Here is a 22,135-nt window from a genome sequence, read left to right on the forward strand (position 1 = left end):
GAGAATTCTTTGTTCAGTTCTGAGCCCCATTTTTTAATGGGGTTATTTGATTTTCTGGAGTCCACCTTCTTGAGTTCTTTATATATATTGGATATTAGTCCCTTATCTGATTTAGGATAGGTAAAGATCCTTTCCCAATCTGTTGGTGGTTTTTTTGTCTTATTGATGGTGTCTTTTGCCTTGCAGAAGCTTTGCAGTTTCATGAGGTCCCACTTGTCAATTCTCGATCTTACAGCACAAGCCATTGCTGTTCTATTCAAGAATTTTTCCCCTGTGCCCATATCTTCAAGGCTTTCCCCCACTTTCTCCTCTATAAGTTTCAGTGTCTCTGGTTTTATGTGAAGTTCCTTGATCCACTTAGACTTGACCTTAGTACAAGGAGATCCATTCGAATTCTTCTACATGATAACAACCAGTTGTGCCAGCACCATTTGTTGAAAATGCTGTCTTTCTTCCACTGGATGGTTTTAGCTCCCTTGTCAAAGATCAAGTGACCATAGGTGTGTGGGTTCATTTCTGGGTCTTCAATTCTATTCCATTGGTCTACTTGTCTGTCACTATACCAGTACCACACAGTTTTTATCACAATTGCTCTGTAGTAAAGCTTTAGGTTTGGCATGGTGATTCCACCAGAGGTTCTTTTATCCTTGAGAAGGGTTTTTGCTATCCTAGGTTTTTTGTTATTCCAGATGAATTTGCAGATTGCACTTTCTAATTCCTTGAAGAATTGAGTTGGAATTTTGATGGGGATTGCATTGAATCTGTAGATTGCTTTTGGCAAGATAGCCATTTTTACAATGTTGATCCTGCCAGTCCATGAGCATGGGAGATCTTTCCATCTTCTGAGATCTTCTATAATTTCTTTCTTCAGAGACTTGAAGTTTTTATCATACAGATCTTTCACTTCCTTAGTTAGAGTCACGCCAAGATATTTTATATTATTTGTGACTATTGAGAAGGGTGTTGTTTCCCTAATTTCTTTCTCAGCCTGTTTATTCTTTGTGTAGAGAAAGGCCATTGATTTGTTTGAGTTAATTTTATATCCAGCTACTTCACCGAAGCTGTTTATCAGGTTTAGGAGTTCTCTGGTGGAATTTTTAGGGTCACTTATATATACTATCATATCATCTGCAAAAAGTGATATTTTGACTTCATCTTTTCCAATTTGTATCCCTTTGATTTGTTGTCGAATTGCTCTGGCTAGGACTTCAAGTACGATGTTGAATAGGTATGGAGAAAGTGGACAGCCTTGTCTAGTCCCTGATTCTAGAGGGATTGCTTCAAGTGTCTCACCATTTACTTTGATGTTGGCTACTGGTTTGCTGTAGATTGTTTTTATCATGTTTAGGTATGGGCCTTGAATTCCTGATCTTTCCAAGACCTTTATCATGAATGGGTGTTGGATCTTGTCAAATGCTTTTTCCGCATCTAACGAGATGACCATGTGGTTTTTGTCTTTGAGTTTGTTTATATACTGGATTACGTTGATGGATTTCCGTATATTGAACCATCCCTGCATCCCTGGGATGAAACCTACTTGGTCAGGATGGATGATTGTTTTGATGTGTTCTTGGATTCGGTTAGCAAGAACTTTATTGAGGATTTTTGCATCAATATTCATAAGGGATATTGGTCTGAAGTTTTCTATCTTTGTTGGGTCTTTTTGTGGTTTAGGTATCAGAGTAATTGTGGCTTCATAGAATGAGTTGGGTAGAGTACCTTCTGTTTCTATTTTTTGGAATAGTTTGTGAAGAACTGGGATTAGATCTTCTTTGAAGGTCTGATAGAACTCTGCACTAAACCCATCTGGTCCTGGGCTTTTTTGGTTGGGAAACTATTAATGACTGCTTCTATTTCTTTGGGGGATATAGGGCTGTTTAGATCATTAACCTGACCTTGATTCAACTTTGGTACCTGGTATCTGTCTAGAAACTTCTCCATTTCATCCAGGTTCTCCAGTTTTGTTGAGTATAGCCTTTTGTAGAAGGATCTGATGGTGTTTTGAATGTCTTCAGGATCTGTTGTTATGTCTCCTTTTTCATTTCTGATTTTGTTAATTAGAATGCTTTCCCTGTGCCCTCTAGTGAGTCTGGCTAAGGGTTTATCTATCTTGTTGATTTTCTCAAAGAACCAGCTCCTTGATTGGTTGATTCTTTGAATAGTTCTTCTTGTTTCCACTTGGTTGATTTCGCCCCTGAGTTTGATTATTTCCTGCCGTCTACTCCTCTTGGATGAATTTGCTTCCTTTTGTTCTAGTGCTTTTAGGTGTGTTGTCAAGCTGCTAATGTGTGCTCTCTCTAGTTTCTTTTTGGAGGCACTCAGAGCTATGAGTTTTCCTCTTAGAAATGCTTTCATTGCGTCCCATAAGTTTGGGTATGTTGTGGCTTCATTTTCATTGAACTCTAAAAAGTCCTTAATTTCTTTCTTTATTCCTTCCTTGACCAAGGTATCATTGAGAAGAGTGTTGTTCAGTTTCCACGTGAATGTTGGCTTTCTATTATTTATTTTGTTATTGAAGATCAGCCTTAGTCCATGGTGATCTGATAGGATGCATGGGACAATTTCAATATTTTTGTATCTGTTGAGGCCTGTTTTGTGACCAATTATGTGGTCAATTTTGGAGAAGGTACCATGAGGTGCTGAGTGGAAGGTATATCCTTTTGTTTTAGGATAGAATGTTCTGTAGATATCTGCCAGATCCATTTGATTCATAACTTCTGTTAGTTTCACTGTGTCCCTGTTTAGTTTCTGTTTCCATGATCTGTCCATTGGTGAAAGTGGTGTGTTGAATTCTCCCACTATTATTGTATGAGGTGCAATGTGTGCTTTGAGATTTACTAAAGTTTCTTTAATGAATATGGCTGCCTTTGTATTTGGAGCATAGATATTCAGAATTGATAGTTCCTCTTGGAGGATTTTACCTTTGATGAGTATGAAGTGCCCCTCCCTGTCTTTTTTGATGACTTTGGGTTGGAAGTCAATCTTATCAGATATTAGAATGGCTACTCCAGCTTTTTTCTTCATACCATTTGCTTCTCTGTTGAGGATTGAGAGGCACCCTCATCTATAAGTGTAACCATAAGCCTTTAGGAGTCTGTTTAACATTATGTCCAGTTAGCAGAATAATAGTATTAGGTCCTCCCCTAGGGTCTCTGCCCTGTCCAACCGTAGTTTCTTGGCCCTGACAGTGGTGACATGTATGGGTTTCCTCTTGTGGAACAGGTCTTAAATCCAATCATAAAGTGTTTGGTTGCGTCTGTGACACTGATGCCAGTGTTTCACTAACGGCCTTGCCTCAGTAAGGCCCACCGTTGCTGTAGCTTAAAAGGTTCATAGCTGCGTCAGATTGGTCTCTTTTCTCCTCTGATAATGCGTACAGCATCTTTCATCGTGAAAGCTAGCCAGCAGGGATGAAGCTCTCAGGTCAGCACCAGATAGATTTCTTTGTGTTTTATGACTCAGGTATGTGGTGTCTTCAGGAATAGGGTCTTCTATGATGAAACATTTTATATCACTCGCAATCTACCTTATCGTTCCAATTTGAAACTAGAAATATTTTTTTCTTTCCTAAAATAAACCCAAGTGATAATCATGTGACTGTTTTTACTTGGATCCCAGGTTCTTTCTGAAGCACAGCCCTTGTGTGTCTCTCCCTTTCAAAGGAAATATTGGCTGTGGCTAAGAATACAATCCTTGGCCAGGTATGGTGGTGCTCGTCTTTAATCCCAGCAGTTGGGAGGCAGAGGCAGGTGGATCGCTGTGATTTCTAGGCCAGCTTGGTCTACATAGTGAGTTCCAAGATAGCCAGAGCTATGTGATGAGACCCTGTCTCAAAAAACATCCAAAAAATAAACAACAAACAAGGATGCCCACCCCTAAGCCCACAATTCCCTGTTCTGCCCATTACACTTAGCCCTTTAAGCTGTTGAATCGGCTGTTCTTCTCCTAGACTCAGCTCTGCTGGCTGTCTTCTCTACCTCTTCTGCTCAGTCACTTCACTTTGGGGTTTCAGCCCAATCAGCACTCCTCCGAAAACCTTCCCAATACTGGGGGGTTAGGTCTTCCCCTGTTGTCTGAGAGTACATACTATTGGCTGACTCTTTGTTTCCACCTGGGCCATGAGTATCTCAAAACCCGTGTAGAGACCCACAGCCAAACAGTGGATAGAGCTGGGGCACTCTTATGGAAGAGTTAGAATGGTTGAGGTCCCCAAGGGAGATAGGAACTCCACAGGATGACCAAAAGAGTCAACTAATCTGGACCCTTGGTGCTCTCAGAGACCAAACCACCAACCAAACAGCATAGATGGGCTGGACTTAGGTTCTCCACAGAGGTAACATCTGTGCTACTTGGTTTTCATGTAGGTCCTGAACAGCTGGAGCGGGGACTATCCCAAAAGCTATCACCTGTCTGTGGGATACGTTCTTCTAGTTGTGCTGCCTTGTCTGGCCTCAGTGGGAGAGGATTTGCCTTGTCCCACAGAGACTTGATGTGCTAGGGAGGTGGGGGGGGCATATCCTGGGAGGGGGCCTCCACCCCCTCAGAGGAGAAGGGGAGAGAGTTGGGGAGAGATTGTGGTAGGGAGTGACTGGAAGTAGGGGCAGTGGTCAGGATGTAAAGTGAATAATAAATAACACCTCCCCCCCAACCACTCTAAAACCCAAAAACCCCAAAACCAACCAACCAACCAAAAACCGAAAGACAAAACTAACCTATCATCCAAATAAAAGAGTAAAAACAAACAAACAAAAGTCAGCAACTAGGTTTTAAATTATTTTATTTTATTTTTTTTATTTTTGAGGGATTGGATATTGCATGCATATCTGTGTACCATGTGTATGCCTGGTGCCCATGGCGTTCAGAAGGGGGTTGTAGGTCTTCCCCTATTGTCTGGAATTGGGATTATGGACTGTTGTGAGTGTGTGTGTGGGTGCTGGAAACTGAACCCAGATGCTCTGCAAGAGCAGCCGGTGCTCCTGACTGCTGCACCACCTCTCCAACACTCGACTTTTAATTTCCAAAGTCAGAATAAAGTGAGTTTCGCTTCAGAATTCCATAGACATGTGGATGCTTTTCAAGGCCCTAGTCTCAGCTCTGCTGGCCTTGTTCCTTATCACAAGGGAGGAAGACGTGTAGACGTGTAGTGCCGGGCATCCTGTAACCATTTCCGAAGCAAAGCAGTTACAACTGAAAGATTAAAGTCATCATTCATTTTTTAATTACTGTCCCATGCAGCGGTACATTTACATGTAGAATTAAATTAATGAAAACAGGCCATCTGCTTTCAAAATATACAGAGGGAACAGTCCCTGCGGCCTGTGTTCTGCAGCGTGTGTGTGGGGGTGGGGGGAGCTTTCAGCACCAACAGATGACCTGCCTGACGTGAGGAGATGAGGAACTGGCTGTAGCCTGGAGCTAGGAGTTGGTTGAGCGGTGCTGGGGGCTGAGACTCAGCCGTGCCTAATAAGAAGCCTCTGTTCCTGCAGGCGTGCTGCCTTTATTGGAAGTCTGCTTCTTTAATGTCCAAGTGATCTTTCGCCTTCTCTGGGTTCCCATGCTACTTTCCCTGCTCTGAGGTAGCTTTATTCTCTTCCTTAAGAGTAGCAAAGCCATTCCTGTCCCCCTTATCCCAGGAGCAGATAAGTGGCTTGTCATGTTCAGGGCCACCACAGAGATCTTCAGGTCAGGGTAAGGATTGGGGCTTTCACTGCTGTGGCCTCAGTACACAAGAGCTGGTATACAGTGACAGTAAGTGTGAGAAAGTAGGGGTGGGCTATCCTGGGGACTATGAGCATGTAGGTGGGCTATCCTGGGGACCATGAGTCCTGCTGGCAAGCCTTCAGGAGGCAGGCCAGAGGGAACATACACAGCACTCGCACTCCTGTTTGCCTTAATTCCTTTTCATACCCTTTGTCTTTGAAGGCCCACACTTGCCTACCTGGAGCTAGCTAGCACTTGGAGGAGCCTGCCTGCAGGCCTTTGGTCTGCTTTTGTTTGTCTCTGATGTGGGAAGGTAACAGGGAGCCCATTCACACCACGGCCTCCAGTCATTAGCCTTGTGTGCTGTCTTTCTGTTCTTGGCTCTCCTGTCCTGAGATGTGCATCACAAGCCCCATGAAAAAGGCCTTTTGGTTCTCGGGTGTGTGGTAACAGTCAGTGATATAAGGGCTGGGTAACCTTATTTGGACCTAGTCTGTCTTTTGGGCTTTAACCGGTCTAGGGTCCTTGTTCACAGGTTCCTACCATACAGATGTAGCATAGCCACCCTGTTTGAAGACAAGAGTTATCTTGCTTCTGGGTACACCCTTCTGATCCCAACTCACTTGTCACAGAATCTTTCTAGGTTGTCAAAGGTGTAAACTACTGCCTTTGCTTAAACCACAGCGTTCATTGTGATGCAGACAAAATCAGGAAAATGTACTTATTTTCCCACAGGTGGTGTAAGAATGCTCATAATACACACATATACAAGGTTGATGTAGATCACGGTTGTGGCTCCATGCGTTTGATTCCCAGCACCACAAACTGTAGAACAAAACAAAACAAAAAAGAGGTGTGAACATAGCACACGAGTACACATCCTAGCCAGCTTTTCTTTTTTTGCATTAAAATTCATTTGTGTGTGTGTGTGTGTGTGTGTGTGTGTGTGTGTGTATGGATGTGTAGTGTGTTGGTACCTATGGAGGCCAGAAGGGAGGCAGGTTCCCTGGAGCTGGAGTCATAGGCAGTTGTAAGCAACCTGGTACTGGTGCTGGTACTCAAACCCTCATCCTCTGCAAAACAACAAGTGCTCTTGACCACTGAGCCTATCTACAGGGCCCAGGTTTTCAATTAAAATAAATCTTATTTTTGTGTACATATAATGTGTATATGTATGTATTTATGGCTTATGTGTGTATGGGTGTGTGTTCATGTGGACACAGATGTGGAAGTCAGAGGACAACCCCAAGTGTTGGTTCTAACCTTCCTTCCACTCTTACACTGTCTGCTGTTGTAAGTACACTGTACCAGCTGGCCTGTGAACTTCTAAGGATTCTCCAGTGCCTGTGTCTCCTCTCTGTGCCTGCCTCCTACCTCTGTGCCTGCCTCCTACCTCTGTGCCTGCCTCCTACCTCTGTGCCTGCCTCCTACCTCTGCCTGCCTCCCACCTCTATGCCTGCCTCCTACCTCTGTGCCTGCCTCCTACCTCCATGCCTGACTCCCACCATTTTGCAGGAGCACCGGGGGTTATATACACACATGCCACAATGCCTGGCTTTCCATGGGTTCTGCAGATTTGGATGGAGGTCCACATGCTTTGCAGCATGTGTTTCACTCATAGAGTCATCTCCCCGGCACAGTTTCCTCACTCTTTGAATTGATTTATTATTTTAAACATCACCAAACGATTTATTTTCATTGCCAAGTTTCATAACAAATTATTTAAAAGTAGAGGCCAGTTTCTAGTTCCCATGTAGGTGCTTGAGCACCCAAGTCAGATATGTGAAAATACCTGCTAATGTTCAACATTATTTTAATATATTTGCTCTGTTAAGCAAAGAGTAAATAGTATATCAAACTGTGTCAAGCAACATATGTTTGTAATTCAGAAGTAGTTACTAAGACAGTCAAAAGGCAGAATTTAGTTTAAATTCAGGGATGATCCATGCTTATCACTTAGACTCATGGACAAAACAGAAAACCCGGACGCCAGGTTCTGCAGATACTTACTTTTAACAGTAAGGAAACGTAGTGTATGAATTTTGAGAAATATCTTGTCAGAGACACCTCCACTGGCCTCGTGCCATCTCCTGACATCACATCTGATGCTTTTAATCATAAATATGAAGATGCCTTAGTTTCCTGTAACATTTTAAACAGTCAAAAGTTAATAAACGTATCAGTTCACTTATACTGAACCCAAATGTGCTTATACCTAATGTCACCCTTCCCAAGCTTTGAAGCTCTGCTGTGTTGATTTGTGTTAATTAATCATCCGTGTATAATTCCTGTGACACTCACTAAACACCACAGGTACAAACTGATGGCACTCCCGGGCAAAGCAGAACTGGACGGTCTCTTCTACTTTCTTATGACTGCTTGGCCATGCCATCCAGGTGACCATTAACATTCTTTAGTTTACGAGTATAAGGACACCTGCTTATGGGAGTTTAAAAATTGACCTTCACAGAAGAAATTTAAAAGACTACATCTGCTGGGCGGTGGTGGCACACACCTTTAATCCCAGCACTTGGGAGGCAGAGGCAGGCAGATTTCTGAGTTCAAGGCCAGCCTGATCTACAGAGTGAGTTCCAGGACAGCCAGGGCTACACAGAGAAACCCTGTCTTGAAAAAAACCAACCCAACCCAACCCCCCCCCAAGAAAACAACAACACCCCCTCCCAAAAAAACCCTACAAAACTACAACAACAACAACAAAAAACTATATCCAACAGATTGCTTTTTAAAAATCATATCCATCACTTCTGTCATGCCGACGGCTGCAGTTTACATGCTTGCTGAGAGGTGAGTGTTTTATCAGAAAGTGACGTCTCTGCTGGGCTTTGGTGGGTGAGATGCTGTGTGTCCCTTGCTTTTCTTACATGCACAGTGCAATGTTCCTGCAATGAGAACCTTCTCAGATGGTGTAGGTTTAAAGCAGCGTCCATTCCGTTCTCAGTGTGAAATCTCCGGCTTCACTGATGACACTAAGTGTCATCAGACTTGACATGGTTACCACCATCCCAGACACTGCTGCGGGGAGCGGCAAGGGGCACAGACTATGTTACTGATTCTCATCGGTGGTGTTCCTAGAATGCAGACCACCCTGTTGGATTTTGAAAAACCCCTGTGGTCATTGCATTCTGCAGCCAGCAATGCAGGGAAGAGATGAGAACAGAGAGGCAGACTTGTAGAGCGTGAAATCCGCGCCAGCTCCGATGCCTGGGCCGTTCAGCTTCTGTGTTGCTGCGGCCACAGAGCCTTCTTTTCACTTCGAATTACACCTGAGCTCTGTCTTAGAAATACTTTCATCACTTGGCACTGGCAGGAAGTCAGCTGTTCCCTTCCCATGGGTTTGCTCGTTACTTGAATGTGTCATTCCTTAATCTCCAGAACCTAATACAGAAGTCAGTACTGCAGTAAGACATCTCTCAGATAAGCCACGTGCTTGGTAAGGAAGGGCTGGGCTGCACGCAGGGCTTCTCATGGAACTTGGTTATTGGCCTTAAGTTGTGCGGGGCATGAGCGGTTGGTGACACTCTGCTCTCCCTGTACTATCCCCTGTTGGAGCGTGTGGGTGACAGTCCAGCCTGTGCACTCTCCCACTGTTGTCGCTGCTACTCACTTTCCTCTGCTTGACCTGTCCTGTGTTCAGCAAGGCGGCATAGTGATCTCCTCTGGGTGCTCTCTCTTCTCAAACTTCCAGAGCAGATGCCCACATCTCAGGAGTAGCTGGAGCCTTGCCTGGTACCTCTCAGGCAAGCAGTGACCACTGCTTTGCTGGCTTAGAATGCATAAAGTCAGCCAGCCCCATGGTCTACCAGGTCTAGTAACTCACACAAGGGTTTGTCAAGCTGACTTCAAAAAAACCATTGTGTGTGCCACACTTGAAGAAGGCAGGTATTTGTATAGGCTTTCTGGCTCCAGCTCTTCTTCCTAAGATGGTGGGCCTTCCTCCTTGTCCTTAGAAAGTACATTTGTAGCATAGTGAAGTTGAATGCTTCTGGGTATGTAAGACCACGTGGGTGGTGGAGCCTTGAAACAGTAGCAGTGGGACGTAGAGAAGAACAGCTCCTCTGCTAGGGAGTGGAGCGGGCAGCCCTCCCCGACCCCTGTTCCTGTCCACATGGAACCTGGGGCCAGAGCAGTCACAGGACCCAGGAGTCCAGTAATGAGCTGGCAATGCACCATACAGACGTCAGTCACCCCACTGATTTCCTGTCTTTTGGGCCCAGCCTGCTTCTGAGTCGTTATGCTATTTTTATATAATTACTGTTTTTAACATTATGGCCTTGCAGGGTGAGAGTTTAAAAAAAAAAAATCAATATTGTAGACTGGTTTCTGCTTTGTGTCGTCAGAGAGCCCAGAGTCACGGGAAGTGAGGAGGGCCCTGCGTGTTTGCTTCTTATGGGTAGATGTGTTGCTGAGAGCAGGCTCCCATGGCACAGTGTGAACAAGTGGGAAGGCTCCAAGGTCAGACTAGCCTTAGTGGACATTACAGCCTACATAGGCTCATCTACTTGGGTTTCAAGCGGCCTTGCTGTTTAGGGGCTGGCTCACCGCACCGCGTTTCTTGCTTTGATGGCAGCCTTTGCTCACATTTGAGATGGTTCTGTGCCACTCTTCTGCTTGTGGTGACACACAGGAGGCAGCAGGCACATCTGTGCACAGCCCCGACACTTGTCAAGTGCTCGGGAAACAGCAGCGCTTCCTGCAGGCTGCTGCCGCTGCTGCTGCCACTGCTATCTTATGAAACACTTGGTTTGCTGCCTTCCTGAGCATCTCTTAGCCCAGCACTCAGTTGTCATTTTATGGTGTTAAGGATCAAACTTAGACCCTTGACCATGCTAAGCGTGCATGCTATCACTGAGCTACACACATTTCTGTTCATTCTGCTTCCTATTCATTCTCTCTCTCTCTCTCTCTCTCTCTCTCTCTCTCTCTCTCTCTCTCTCTCTCTGTGTGTGTGTGTGTGTGTGTGTGTGTGTGTGTGTGTCTGTTGCTAGGTGTTGGACCCAGGACCTTGTGTCTGTCAGGAAAGTGCTCTAACCCTAGGCTACACTCCAACACCTTCTTTCTTTCTTATTATTTTTGAGACATGCTCTTTTTCTGTTATCCAGGCTAGCCTAGAACTCATGATGTAGTCCAGGCTAGCCTCATTTGGCAATCCTCCTGCTGCTCTCAGCCTCCTATGCCCAGGGTGGGGTGGAGTGGGATGGGGTGTCTTAGTGTGAACCATTATACCTTGCTTTTGCTTTTTTTTAACCCAGGGACTTTTTTTTTAAATTTTTAAAATTTTTTTATTTACCTGTTACTTGCTGCAGACCTGTTTTTGTTTTTCTGGTTTACATATATATCTTTACCTGGTGCCGTGTTTTAGACAGTGCTTTAAGGAGCAGGGTGGCAGCAAGTAGGGGTCCCCAGGGAGCTTGGAGCGTGGCAGCACACTGGACTGTGTGCAGCACAGCCTATCCACAAAAGCAGAGGCCAGGAACAGAGGCCATAGGGAATTCTCACTCTTGCCTTTTCTGTCGTCTCTGCTGGGTACCTGTCTGTTCTCTGTTCACCATTTCCTCTTCTTACCCAGCTCCTCCACAAACCTGTGTCAAGCAGTGTCTCCCCACCTTGGCTCATGCTGGTCACGGGGGCCCCATGTGAGTCTGACCCAGGCCTCCACCTGTCTGTCTGTGAACATATCCACGTGCTTAGAATCTGGCTGACTGACCCCTGATGCCTTTTTTGATCTCCAGCTCTGGCCTTCATTCCTGGGTACAGTGCATATTACTTTTGGGTGAGGACTTTTCCAGTTCCTAGCCATGTCGCTCCCACCATACCTGGCAGCCTACACTTTCCTTGCTTGATTATGTGTTCTTCAACAGCCTGGCATTTATTTACATTCTATGAGGTTGCTGTGCCAGCACACGAATAACGCATGGCGCCTGTCTCTAGGAGCTCACAGTTAAGCGTGGGAGTCAGGCAGATGCTCACGGAGCTCTGGCTGACTGAATACCTTGTGTTGTTTTAGCTCCGTGTGACTGACCACAGAGAATGGACCTGCAGCTGTGCTTGCTCAGAAGATGTCAAAACTCACAAATGACATCCAGCCTAGTGCCTACTTGCACACGGACAGGATGGCGGTGTTGTTTGTCTAGTTTGGCATTTTAATAGCAAATTCTGGGGTCCTGCTGGAGCAGTCAGCAATACAAGCTGATCTCTAGACAGGGTGACATGCCTCACAAACAGTGTGTGCCTGGCTCCCTGGGGGTGCAGATCGGAAGGAAATGAGATGGGGGGTGGGGATGCAGGGGTTAGGCTTGGAGAGAGTTTTTATGTTATTTTCCAGAAGGTCATTTGCTTGCTTGGTGGGTTGTGTCTCTGCCAGGAAACTGAAATGAGGAAAGAAGACCACCACTTAAGGCCGAAGTAGGCACCATTTCACAGGCCTTGTGTAGGGTTCAACAAGTAGACATAGGGAGGAGCCTATTGTGCAGCTGCTTGACTATCCCCATTTCTATTGCCTGAAGTATGAAAGTTAGCAGGGACAGGAACCACGTGGACTTGGTCACATGATTCTATGGTCTCCTCTTCATGGATGCACCTGCCCAGCTTGTACAAGCTGTGTCCCCAGACAGTGCTGAGGCATGGTGTGGAAGCCCTGGGACCTTCATAGTTCATTTAAACACAACTTTGGTCTCAGAGGAAACCCTTTTAAGAAACAAAAAGCCACCCAAGTAGACAAGAAGAGTACCATGTTTATAGTTTTCTGAGGTATTCCCTCTGCCCTGTTAGTTATTCATCTTGATTGATGAGAGGACAGGTGGTTGAGAGAACTGTTTTGTATTTTGTTTTTTTGTTTGTTTGTTTTTGCAAATCTGGGACTCTAAAGAGGATAGTGCGTTTTATTTTAGCTCTAGGTAGCTGATTAATTCAGCAGTCAGTTATCAAACCTGCTTGGTGTTCAACAGGAGCAGCAGTTCTTCAGGAATCTTCGTATTGAGTGGAAGCTGGCTTCTCCTCCGGAACAGTCTTAGAAACCCTTCTGGTTCTGTCCAACTCTGCCCCACTCCTCAATCAGGCCTTTATCCTTTCCAGAGCAGAGGCCACATCTTCCTTATCTCTTCCATTTCTGTGTGCTGGCAGTTCGCTGTCAGCTGAGTGGGTCGGGTGTAGTGACTTGGAGCCACCTTTGTGTCCCACACCGAAGCCCTTCCCTGGTCCTAGGCTGCTGTACTGAGATGTTACATAGCTCCATTTTACCTCACAAAATTGAACCCTGGCCCCATCTTGGGAGTGACAGAGGAAGTGTGACTGTGCTCATACAAAGAGCCGAGGGGACCAGTGTTGGGGTTCATTTCAGGGATGTGAGCCCAGGGCTCACATGCTTGATTGAGTATTGATTTGTGTTCCACTTTCTTGCCTCAAGTTACACACACACACACACACACACACACACACACACTTTCTTTGAGGTTCTCCTAGGGGATTCTTTGAGCTTCAGTTTTAATGCTGGTGAGGTTCGAGTATCAGGTAAGTGGAGAGGCTGTAATACAGTAGAAAGGGTATTGTCCTCCTGGTATTGCTCTGAGCTTTCTAATCTACCTTCTTCCTCCCTCCCTCTGTCCATTCGTCCCTTCTTCCCCTTCCTCCTGCCTTTCTTTCTGATTGAGACAGGATATCACGTAGCTTTGCAGCCCCTCATGGTCTCCTGATTCTGGAAGGCCTTGGCCCTTTGATCACCCACCATGCAATGCTGGCTTTTCCTTTGCCTTTGTGTCTCCTGGGGGACAGGTAAGCCTCAGGCCGCCTGGAGCATATCCTCCTCCTCAATTCTGTGTTCTCATTGCAGAAAAGTTGTACGGCGACTTCTTGAGCTGGAAACTGGAAGAGACGCTGGCCCAGTTCCCCCTGCAGCCCGGGAAGGTGGCTACTTTCACCATCAACATCAAGGCAAAGCTGGACTTCTCTTGCCAGGAGAATCTCCTCCAGGACCTGAGTGATGGTGAGCCTGCCCTCACGTCAGTCATTTGCTTGCCAGTCATTAGCTCCAGCTGCCTGGATCCCCCCCCCCCCCCCACTGCTGTTAGTAGTGAGTTACTGTGTGTATCTGAAGTAACGAGGGTGTATTTCAGCTAAATGGTTTCTTAATGCGCCCCATTGACTGTTTTGTTGTCATTTGCAGGGAGGTCACCTGAAATGTGTGGAATGTAAGAATTGCAGTTTTCAGTGTAACTGTAGCTGTGATAAAGTGTTCCCTCAGAGCCTGTGCTTGTCTAGCAGTCTGGGACAGTGGGAATCACTCACAGCATGAGCTCAGAGCGGCTAGGCATGCTAGTTCAGATTCCTTAAACCGAGTTACAAAGCCTGGATCCAGACACTGGGGGCCTGGTTGAGTGTATGAGTCAGCCTGGGCTACTGTTGCAGCAGTCCTAGGTGAAGTGGCTTACACCAGCTCCTTAGTCCTTATGGACCTGGGGCCTGAGGTCAGGGTTTCAGGCTCTTTTCCTGGTCCACAGATGGCCATCTTCTGCCTGTGACCACACGTAGTAGAGAGAGTATCTCTCTCATGCTCCTTTCCTCTTTGTAAAAAGGCTGCTCCCCTGGGTGAAGGTCCTGGCCTTACTGCCTGCTTATAGCATGTCTTTAGTACAGTTGCTTTAGGTAGTAGGGCTTCAGCATGGGAATTTTAGATGAAGGCATAGATATTCAGTCCACAACATGGCTGTTACTAGAGATGGTGGACTCTGTCCCCAGAACTTGGATGGCTGCCTGAAGTCTGTGTCCACAGCTCCTAACTCATGAATGACCACAACCCTATTTCTAGGACTGCGAGGAATTGGAACTGTAAGAGTTCTCAGTGTCTCTTACTGGAATGAGTGGTTGGGACCCTGCAGATGTGGGCTGTAACTCAGATACAGGTTGCTTTAGTTGGAAGGGCCCTGTAGGTGAAATCAAAGGCGTGAGCCCCAAAGCCCCAAGGGTGCTAGCAGGTACAATCGCCCAGAGCCTAAGTGTCTTTTGTCTCTGTCTCTCTGGAAATGAACTCTTCACCCCTCTGTGAATGTTGTATGTGTGCTTGTATATGCACATGTGTATATCTTCACACACACATGCACATACAAGCACAGACATATGCACGTACAAGACCAGAGCAGGACTTCAGGTGACCTCTTTTCTTTCCTCTCTGCCTTAGTCTCCTAGGAAAGAGTCTCTCATTGGAACTGAAGCTTGTCATATTAGCTAACCTAGCTAGCCAGTGAGCCTCTGGAATCCCCCTGCCTCTGTCTTCACTGCTAGAACTAAAGTTCTGTTGTGGATGCTGGGGTTGGGACTCAGGCTGTCATGCTTACACTGCAAGACTCTCACCCACTGAGCCACTGCCTCAGCCCTGGGACTCTGTTTTGAGGTCAGTCTCTTCCAGCATCAATGCATATTAATGCCCTAGTGTTAGATGAGAGCAAGCAGAAGATGAGTTAAGGGTTTTATTCTTCTGTCATGGGAAATTACCTTCATAGCTTGCCCTCCGTGAGTAGTCTCCAGCTTCCTGACCTAGGCCCATAACTACCTATTCAGCCTGCTTCTGCAGGGCCTCTGCAGTTATACCGGCTTACCCAGTGGCCCTGCTCCCTGCTTTGCATGACCTGCATTGTATTCTCCTTGCAGGCTGAGTAGTATCTCCTTGCAGCCAGGCCTACCTTGCTGCATCTCTGCAGGCAGAGACAGTCCCCACTCTTCTGCTCTCAGTCTTTACCCTGTCTGTCACTCAGTCATCTTCTGTCTCTTTGCTTTGGGATAGGAACAAAGGCCTTGACTTTTTCAGCCCTGCATCTTGGCTATGAGGGGTCAAGGGTGTATGTATGGATGACATATCTTTTTCCCCACCCCTCCTCTCATTGTGGGGTTCCAGATTGTAATTTTCATGTTCATTCTTGTGAAGACTGTCCCCCAGAAGACATCTTTAAGGAATTGTTGGGGATCTCAAGTCCATGTGTGAGGGATATAGAGATTAGCTGCCTTGTGGTTTTGTTGAAACAGTTGTTATATAAAAGTTCACCTTGTTACCCTGTCTTGGCTCAGGTCACTTTAACAGAATACCATAGACAGCATTCATCATAGACATTTCTTATAGTTGGGGAGCCAGAAGTTCATGTCAAAGTTCCAGAAGATTTGGTCCCTGGTGAGTGAGGGTTTTCTTCCTGGACTGCAGACATTTATCTTCTTGATGTGTCCTCTCACACTGGAGAGGAGAACCATGCCGTGTACCTCATGTTGTGAGGCCACTGCTTCCACCAGGACCCTGTGACCCATAGCCTCACAGGAAGCAGTAAGGACTTTGGCTGGGAGTTGAGTCTATTGTTCCTTCCTGAAGTTTGCCCTGCCAGGGTTGAACTGCCTTCTCTGAAGCTCTGTAATAGTCTTTTTACATTATTAGCAAGGACAGGAAAATAAATATCAGATATGCTAGAAATGGAAAAAGCCCAGTGGATTTAACATATCAGGACATGTGAACATCAGATATCATGTAGGGGATCAGGAGAACCTGCTTTGGGCTGGGCAGTGTAGCTCAAGGCAGAATACTTGTCCAGAGGGCACAGAGCCATGGGCTTGATTCCTAGAACCACCACCTAGGCCAAATCTGACAGACAGGCTTTTTCTTTCTTTTTGTCTGTTTATAAGACATAAGGTTATTTATAGTCAACTTTTTCTCTCCAAGGGGAGGCATTCGGCAGAGTGAATGTTACTTAGTCCCAAAACTCCATTCAGTTCCCTGTCGCTGGTATGTTTTCTCAGATGTCTCTGGAATGTATCCAGGAAATGTCTTCTACCTGAGGTTTGCATGGGAGATTCACAGTAAGGCACTGGAGTGGCCCTCTGCCACTGTCCACTGGTGTCAGGTCGCCACTTAGGAGAGAGGCCTCTTGGAGGAAACTTTGGCTCCTTGTGCTTTGCTGGTTTCCTGAATTTACTTGGTTCACAGACCATTCCTGTTTACCATAGGCTAAGGTAGGTTGGGATTTATCATCTGGGAAAACTGCTTTGATCTCATAAAATAGAATTAAATACACACTAGAATTATGGTTTCCTAGGGGTTTATAAATGCGGGCTGACTTAGTGCCTGGTCAGTTAGATATAGGAACGTGGTTATTAACGAGGGCACATCTTTTGCTGATACTCATCAGCGGCTGCTCAGGCTGTTTACACAGCAGTCATAGAACAAGCAGAGACCCTTACCCAGCAAGTGGGACACGTAGCTCTCTGTGATTTCTGAGAAGCTACCTGGGTATCATTCAGCCTCTGTTTGGAGACAGCCGTGAGCTTGTGGCAGTGACTTCTTTGTTGCCCATTGGAGCTGGGCGAGGAGTCCCTGTGGCTCCTAACTGGACTGTCTCAGAAACTTGGAACTGGGCTCAGCACATTAGTTAGCTATGGCTACTGAAATTAGATGCAGCTTTGTGAGCTTACAGCAGTCTAGATGTTGTACAGTTTGGTGCAGGCTACAGAGAGATGGGAAGAGGCATAATAGCTAGTAAACATGATCAGATCTATGAGTGAAAGCTGGGATTCCCACTTTGTGATTGTTGTTGTTATTCATATTTTTTGGGGGAGGGAGGGATGGGGCAGGTCTACTGGGGATTGAATGTAGTAGGGCCTTGTGTGTGTTAGGTAAGAGTTGCCTCATCGAGGAATATATCTCTAGTCAGTGATAAAAGTTCTCTTTAAAAATGTTGAGGCAGGTTCTTACTAAGTTGTCTAGGCAGGCCTGCTTGACTTTGTGATTCCCCTGCCTCAGCTACCCAAGTTACTGTGGTTATAGCCCTGTGCGTCATATCTGTTCCTGTTTAAAAATTCCAACAATTCTATAAGTTTTACTACAGTTCCTGATTTTTGTAAAAGGAAACAGGAAAACTGTTCCTTGTCAGTGGACGTTGAAGAAACACAATAGTCAAAGGCTTTGTGTAATTCTTCATTGCATCCAAGTTCCGAGACAGCAGGGAAATTGGATGTACACACATATTAGGCAATGCTGTCATGCCAGTGACAGGGGCATTGAAAGCCATAGTGAAGCATCAGTAGAGTGAACCGCATCCTGAGGAGCACATTCAGAATACTACAGGGAGGGGTAGCCGTGCTCACACTGTCTGTGATATGGTTCAGGGCAGAAAAGATGCTGTGAATATGAGTATAGAAAGTAAATGCATCCGAATATTGAACACTAGTGCTTTTGGTGAAGGGTCTTCATTTCTGTCTTGTAGCTTTTTGGTAGGTTTGATATTTAAAACGAACGAACAAACAAACAAACAACAAGACCAAATGCAGGGAGGAAAAGTTGCTGCTGCAGAGTGCTGCTTTGATTGATTATGTTTTGATTTTTAAAGTGCGTTCTCAGAGCCAGTACCTCCTGAGTCTGGATTCCCGGGCAGGATTTCTCTTCCTCCAGGGCAGGAGAAGTCAACCTTTCAACAAGAAAGTGCTTTACAACAACCAGAAGCTTCTGATTCCTGGGAATGTTTTGTTTACAATGGAAGGGGTGGATGGTGCTAAGCTGTCTTAGTTGTTGCTTGTCTTTAAGTTGCCTAATAAAGGAGACTAAACAAATACAGGAGAACCAAGTGCCCATAGGCAAAATGTGCGGTTAAAGCAAACATCAGGGTCCTGTGGAGACTCCAAAGCATGAGCAAGTGCATCAAAACCACTGGCAGCTGAGAGGCCTCAGTGTCACATAAGAGGAAACAGGAACTTGGTAGCTGATGGTGACAGACCAGCCATCCCTGAATAGCCCGAGGCCATTCATTTGGTCAGCTCCAGAATAGCAACTGGGACCGGCTGTGTACAGGGCTCCTGTATATTCCAGGGGCATGTGGGTGCTTAGTTCTTGTAGACTAAGAATGAGGGTCCGGCTGAGTAAATGCTGTAGGGATTGATGTGGAGTAGCATCTGAAGGAACAGGAAGACATTGCTGCATGTGTGTGGCCACCATGCCAACTGTGAACTCTCATGGCCAGAACACCACAGAGCATTGAAAAAAAGTATGTATGGTTTTCAAAGTCAGGGCAGCTTGGAGCCACCTCTCCTAATGGTCACTGTCAGCTAGCTCAGTAAAGATAGCCAACAGTGTGACAGAGGAACCCCAGGGAGCAGAACATGCCAGAACCTCTCACAGGGTGCTGGGGTGCACAGTGAAGAAGATTTATAAAGTCCTTTCAAATTAGTCAAAAGAAACCAAGAAACAATTCAAGTTGTAGAGGAACATTAATTCCAAGTTGGGAAAATCTCAGCATTGGGATGGAAAGAACGTAGGAGGGAACTCAAAACTCAAGCAAAGCTTTTGGTCTTGGGTGAATGACGGGGACTCAGAAGACAAAAGGGAGGAAAACTGAAGAAGTCTGAGAAGGGGAAATGAGAGAAGATGAAGAAGACCCAGTGTGCACGGGCATCACCTGCACACACACACATCCTCGTGGGTCACCATGAGACACAGAGCAGAAGGCCACAGCCTGTTAACTAGATTTCAAGAAAACTTCCTCAAGTGAAAGTAAATCCTTGACATCTCTATTGGACAGTACACTGTATGCATGAGGACACTGACCCAGGGAGCCCGAGACACTCTAACACAATTACTAGACTTCAAGCCAAAATGCTAAGTGATTTATGAAATAATAGAGATCTGATTATCACTGCAGTTTTTGACAGGGGCAGAATCTGCCCAAACCCAATAGAACAACATGTTTTTAGATTCTCATGTAATGAAATGGAAGCCAGGATTTTCAGGTCCACGTCCTCCAGTCTCAACAATCAAGAGTCAAGATCAATTGCCAGGATACAGGAAAGTAAGCATTATGCTACCAATATTTTCTTCTTAAAGCTTCTGAAGATTTGGAGGGCTGGCAAGACAGCTACAGAGACAGTAGAACCCAGACCCAGGAGGTGTATCCAGGAGGTATTAGAAGGTAGAATGTACAGGTCCTGTGTCATGGCCATTGGCTCTAACAGTATGCACACACTATGCTGGTTTAAAAAGCAGTGGGGGAGGATATTTTGTGTTCAAGTACTTTTTAAGATGATGTCAGTAGTTATATCATTAAGGTTAACACTGGGATTAATAATTCCTAAGTGTATATTATTTTGAAGTAAAGTAATGATTAACTTTTTTGGTATGTTCATATGTGTGAGGGTGCATATGTGTATACATGTCTGTACACAAGTAGTTGTGAGTGTGTGTGTATGCTCATATGAAGGCCAGAGGATAATCTTGGGTGTTATTTCTGAGGTGCCATCCACCTTTGCTTTTATTTTTTTGAGACAAGATCTCACCGTGTGCCTTTTGTTGGCCTGAAACTTGAGTAAACCAGGTTGGCCTTGAATTCATAGAGATCCACCTGCCTCTGCCTCCTGAGTGCTGGGATAAAGACGTGCACCACAGTGCATGGATCATCCACCTTTTTTTGAGGTAGGGTCTCTCATTGGCCTGAAATACCAGATAGACTAGGGTGACTGGCCAGCGAGATTACAAATACATCTGTCTTAGCTGGGTTTCTATTCCTGTAATAAAACTCTGATCAAAACTGACTTAGGCTGGAGACATGGCTCAGCAGTTAAGAGCACTAACTGTTCTTATGGACCCCGGCTCAATTCCCAGCACCCATATGGTGGCTCACTTACCATCAGTAAATCCAGGTCTAGGGGATCTGATGCCCTCATCTGGCATCTATAGGCTCTAAGGATGCATGTGTTATACAGACATACAAGCAGGCAAAATAGCCATCTACATTAAAACAACAACCAACCAACCAGCCAACCAACCAACAAACAGACAAACAAAAGCAATCTCCATCAAAAAAAGCCCCAGAAAATCTTGGGGAGGAAAGGGTTTATTCCACTTCACAGAATACAGACCATCAACGGAAGTCAGGGTAGGAACTCAAGACAGGAACCCAGAGGTGGGAGCTGAAGCAGAGACCATGGAGGGTGCTTCTTACTGGCTCCAGCTTGCTTTCTTGTATACCCCAGAACCATTGCCCAAGGACAATACAGCAAGAGTGATCTGAGCCCTTCTCCATTACCCATCAGTCAAGAAAATGCCCCACAAGCTTGTCTAGAGGCCAGTCTGATGGGGGCATGTTTTCAGTTGAGGTGTCATCTTCCCAGATGACTTTAGTTTGTGTCAACATGACCGAAATCTAACTGAGATACTTGATTTGGCTTTTTACATGAATTTTAGGGATTAAAGTCAGATATTATCACAGTAAGCACTCTACTGACAGAGCCCTTTCTCTAGCCCGTGATTCTTTGTGTGTGTGTGTGTGTGTATGTGTGATTGTGTGCGGAGCACATATGTGTATCCATGTAGAAGCCTAAGGTTGATGTGAGGTGCCTTCCTTGATTGCCCTTTATTATATATTAAGATAGTGTTTCTCATTGAGCCTAGATCTTACGGTTTTCACTGTCTGTCTAGCTGGGTCATTCTGGAATTCCCTCTCACCTATGTGCTGGGACTGTCGGCAGACTGCCATGCCCATGGCTGCAGTGGGTTCTGGGGACCCAAACTCTGTTTTTCACACTTGTGCCACAAGCACTTTACCCCCTGAGGCATCTCCCTATCCGCTCATGTCTCTTTATCCCCATCACTGGAATCTGGCCTTGAACTAGGATTCTCCTGTGGAAAATAGAAGGCAATAGGTATAAGGATATGAGCTCAACAGTCTTACCGCCTACAGTTTGAATTAAAAGTATCACTAAGAAATCATGAGCTACTAAAACAAAGCTAATCTTTCATCACTCATCTACCTCCCAGCCCTGTGCTCAGCCAGGGCCTAGCAACTGGCCAGCTCTGCAGCAGTGGATCATGCTTCTGCTAAGGCGTGGTGTTCGGCACCCTTCCTGCTCAGGGCGGTGCTTCTTAGATAAGTGGCTACTTCTGGGTCAGGAACAGGAAGTGGAAACCTAGAGTAAGGAAGTGATGGGGGGGGGGGACCAGCACTGATGTGGGGCCAGAGAGTGTCCTAAGAGGCCTGCTGGCACCCAGAAGTCGGCAGCCTGATCCCTGTGTTTCAGTGGGCAGGTTCTACTAGCGCTCCAGGAGGGAGCTGTTCACCATTGGAGAATGGTATTTTGAAGGTGATGATTAATGAAACGTACTCTCCCTTCCTCTTCTCTCTGACTCTGGAGAACCTGACAGCTGCTGAGGTGGCTTTCTCCTGGTAGAAGTATCCCAGCTACCCATTGAAAATGGGGTAGAGAGTTCATTTTTTGCAGTTCCTAGGACATGACTCGGTGGAGACTGCCCACATGACAGTGTAAGATGTAGCCACACCGTGAGACACCATTGTTCCTAGGTCACACAGCTGAGGCTGCTGCTGCAAGTTCTCCGCCCTTGACTCCTGACAGGAATACCATTAAATACACCACTGGGATGTAGCACACAGTCCAGGATCGTGGA

The 22,135-nt window shown here is 45.7% G+C and overlaps 1 protein-coding gene across 3 annotated transcripts in view; it reads left to right on the plus strand.

The window, feature by feature from the left end:
• The window catches only part of Trappc9 (trafficking protein particle complex subunit 9), a 486,162-nt gene that overhangs the window by 125,053 nt on the left and 338,974 nt on the right, over positions 1 to 22,135 (plus strand). For all 3 annotated transcript variants that reach the window (XM_021182812.3, XM_029469729.2, XM_029469728.2), the window contains one exon: positions 13,547 to 13,699. In XM_021182812.3, coding sequence (XP_021038471.1) covers positions 13,547 to 13,699 — 153 coding nt within the window. The remainder of the gene's footprint in view (positions 1 to 13,546; positions 13,700 to 22,135) is intronic.

Source organism: Mus caroli, unplaced genomic scaffold (genome assembly GCF_978045245.1).
Source record: "Mus caroli unplaced genomic scaffold, Mus_caroli_1 scaffold_16, whole genome shotgun sequence".
Lineage (NCBI taxonomy): Eukaryota > Metazoa > Chordata > Mammalia > Rodentia > Muridae > Mus > Mus caroli.